The sequence below is a fragment of the Lactuca serriola genome, chromosome 2 (assembly GCF_051521515.1).
Source record: "Lactuca serriola cultivar US96UC23 chromosome 2, Lser_US96UC23_V15, whole genome shotgun sequence".
Lineage (NCBI taxonomy): Eukaryota > Viridiplantae > Streptophyta > Magnoliopsida > Asterales > Asteraceae > Lactuca > Lactuca serriola.
Window position 1 is genome coordinate 17,876,390 of NC_136409.1, and position 2,500 is coordinate 17,878,889.

General features: G+C 34.7%; 1 protein-coding gene across 1 annotated transcript; it reads right to left on the bottom strand.

Annotated features, from left to right (window-relative positions):
• Positions 1 to 309: 309 nt before the first annotated feature.
• LOC145089040 (uncharacterized) lies at positions 310 to 1,023 on the bottom strand. Its single transcript, XM_079027539.1, has one exon. The coding sequence runs from the start codon at positions 1,021 to 1,023 to the stop codon at positions 310 to 312; it is 714 nt and encodes a 237-aa protein (XP_078883665.1).
• Positions 1,024 to 2,500: the final 1,477 nt, after the last annotated feature.

Genomic DNA, 2,500 nt, shown 5'->3' on the forward strand with positions numbered 1-2,500 from the left:
TATATATATATATATATGACGTAAGTCATTTCGTTTGTAGTTTGGAGTAAGTATTTTGTGGTTAAAGTAACTTTTAGGGTTAAATTATATTGAAAAAGTTTGGTGTACGGCGATTAATGTATGAAGAATAATATATTAAAGCATAACTTCGGCAAAATGGTGCCTGTTTTAGATGATCTGAGGGTAATTTAGTGTACATGTCAGAATCTATAGTTTATGATGAAAAAGTACCAAACATCTGGACTTGTGATCTATCTTTTACAGAGAACAAAATGAATCAAAGAATACATACTATGAGTATACACCTCTCTAATTTGAGAGTATGTTGAGTAGCAAAACCCTAGTTCTTATCAACCTCTTGAAGATAGACTCCAGTTCAACCTCCAAGTCTTCCACAGCACTCTCCACAGCCTCCAACCTCTCTATCGCTCGTCGAACTGCATGAACTTCGCATTTTTCCCATGGGGTCAAACTATTCACCCTCATAAACTTAGCCTTGGCCGCAATAAGCCCATTAGAATGCATAGATTTTCTTGTCTTAGGGTTAGGGTTAGGACTGGGCATCGACATAAGTAGCATAAGCGACTCCACAAGCGAAATGATTGTTTCCCTAACTTCACCAAGCACATTTGCTACAACAACTATGCTATTGTCATCATAATCATTGCTTGTCGTCTTGTTCTTCGTCATTTTTAGAGACTTTAGCCTGTTTAACATCTGTTTCTTCAAATCCTTTCGATGAACATGATAAGCTGAAAATTTATTTTCAGCAGAAGATGTTTCACCAAGGGTGATTTTGCGAAACGTGGATTGGAGCTCTTGGATGTGAGTTTTGACAAGAAAGAGTATTTCTTTTGTTCTCCCACAAGAATCTAACATCTTTAAGGACGATTCAGAGACTTTTTGAACAGACGTTTGGTTTTGTTGGTGGTAGGAAAGAGCACGTTTGAAGTTTGGTGAATGGAGCAAATCATTTGCGGAATTGTGCAAGTCTCTTAGAGAATAGAAATTCAAGATTGACATAATTTGAAGATGAGGGTTTTTTGCAGATTGAAATATTGATTTTATCTTAGCTTTGATATGCCTGAATGGATCTCTATATGGATCTCTATATTCATATGTATATATAAGGACATGAATTGATACCTCATGTTGGGTATTATTTTCGATTCGTCTCAGATGGAAAAAGATATGAAAGTGTACTTCTTGATCTGTACGTTAATGACAAATTGGCACCAGCTACGTTCACTAAGCTTGTCTCCTTGAAGCTTCCACGAAGAGAGAGAGAGAGAGAGAGAGAGAGAGAGAGAGAGAGAGAGAGAGAGAGAGAGAGAGAGAGAGAGAGAGAGAGAGAGAGAGAGAGTCATAATAATAAATGGGTACATGCACGAGGGTATGATGTATCGTAGGTGTGCATGTGAGGGGATATGGTAATGGATACATGCCAAGAATCATCATTTTTTTCTTTACAAATCCGAAAACACATCTCTTACGGTACTGGATTAATTTATATATATACAATATACGTATTAGTGCAACATCTATATATTCATGTATCATGCATGTGACCCAGGCATTTTTTAAAGATATGCCACCAACAGGCTGTTTGTTGTTGTAGTAATGCAACAAATTAATGTTGCAAATAAATATTATGTAGACAAAATAATTGAAATAAAGCATTTTATACCGATATCAAGTTTTGAAAGTCAACACTCCACATGAATTTAAATATGTGCGTATAAATCAAACGATTAATAATTAATGAAATAATATTAATAACCTTAAAATTAACTTTCGCATGCAACCTTCCAAGAAATTGCTCACATTTTTAAAACTAACAAATATTAGTGTAGTAATTTGCTTTATGTGAACGACCTATCATAAAAATACTTTTAACAAATTCAAGGACTCGATGCCAAATTATTTCAACAAAAAATCATTGCCGATATTTAATTTTTTTATTGAACGGCAGTATTTAAAACTAAATAAATAAATAAAATAACATAAAATGAACCCAAAAGAGGCTGAAAAACAGAATACAAGGTGGAGAGCACACCAAAGACAAAATGCAACTACACGAAACAACTTGAATAGTTGATACAAAACTTAATATCCCCAAAAGCTATTCTAAATGTTAATCATAATATAGTAGATGACTACTGATCCATTAGCTTCTTATCACCTATGAATTCGAATTCCATAACACTTAACAAAAATCTCCAATTACTCACCACCCTTCTACTCATCCATAAGCTTCTTATCACCTTCTATTCGAATTCCATAACACTTAACAAAAATCTCCAATTAGATCACCACCCTAATTAAAGTTGAGGGAGAGCCCAACCAATTACGAGCCTGAATCAGTTTTAATAGATCAAGAAACCTTTTCTACAGTAGTTATAATCATCCGTTATGATTGGTGGACCTTATATATGGCCAGGGGGCTGTGCCCCCCCCCCCCCCCCTTATTTTTTTTAATAAGTAGTCCATAAGTATTAAA

What these genes read in the sequence shown, in the direction of transcription:
- LOC145089040 (XM_079027539.1), bottom strand. Translation starts at nt 1,023, where the DNA reads ATGTCAATCTTGAATTTCTATTCTCTAAGAGACTTGCACAATTCCGCA.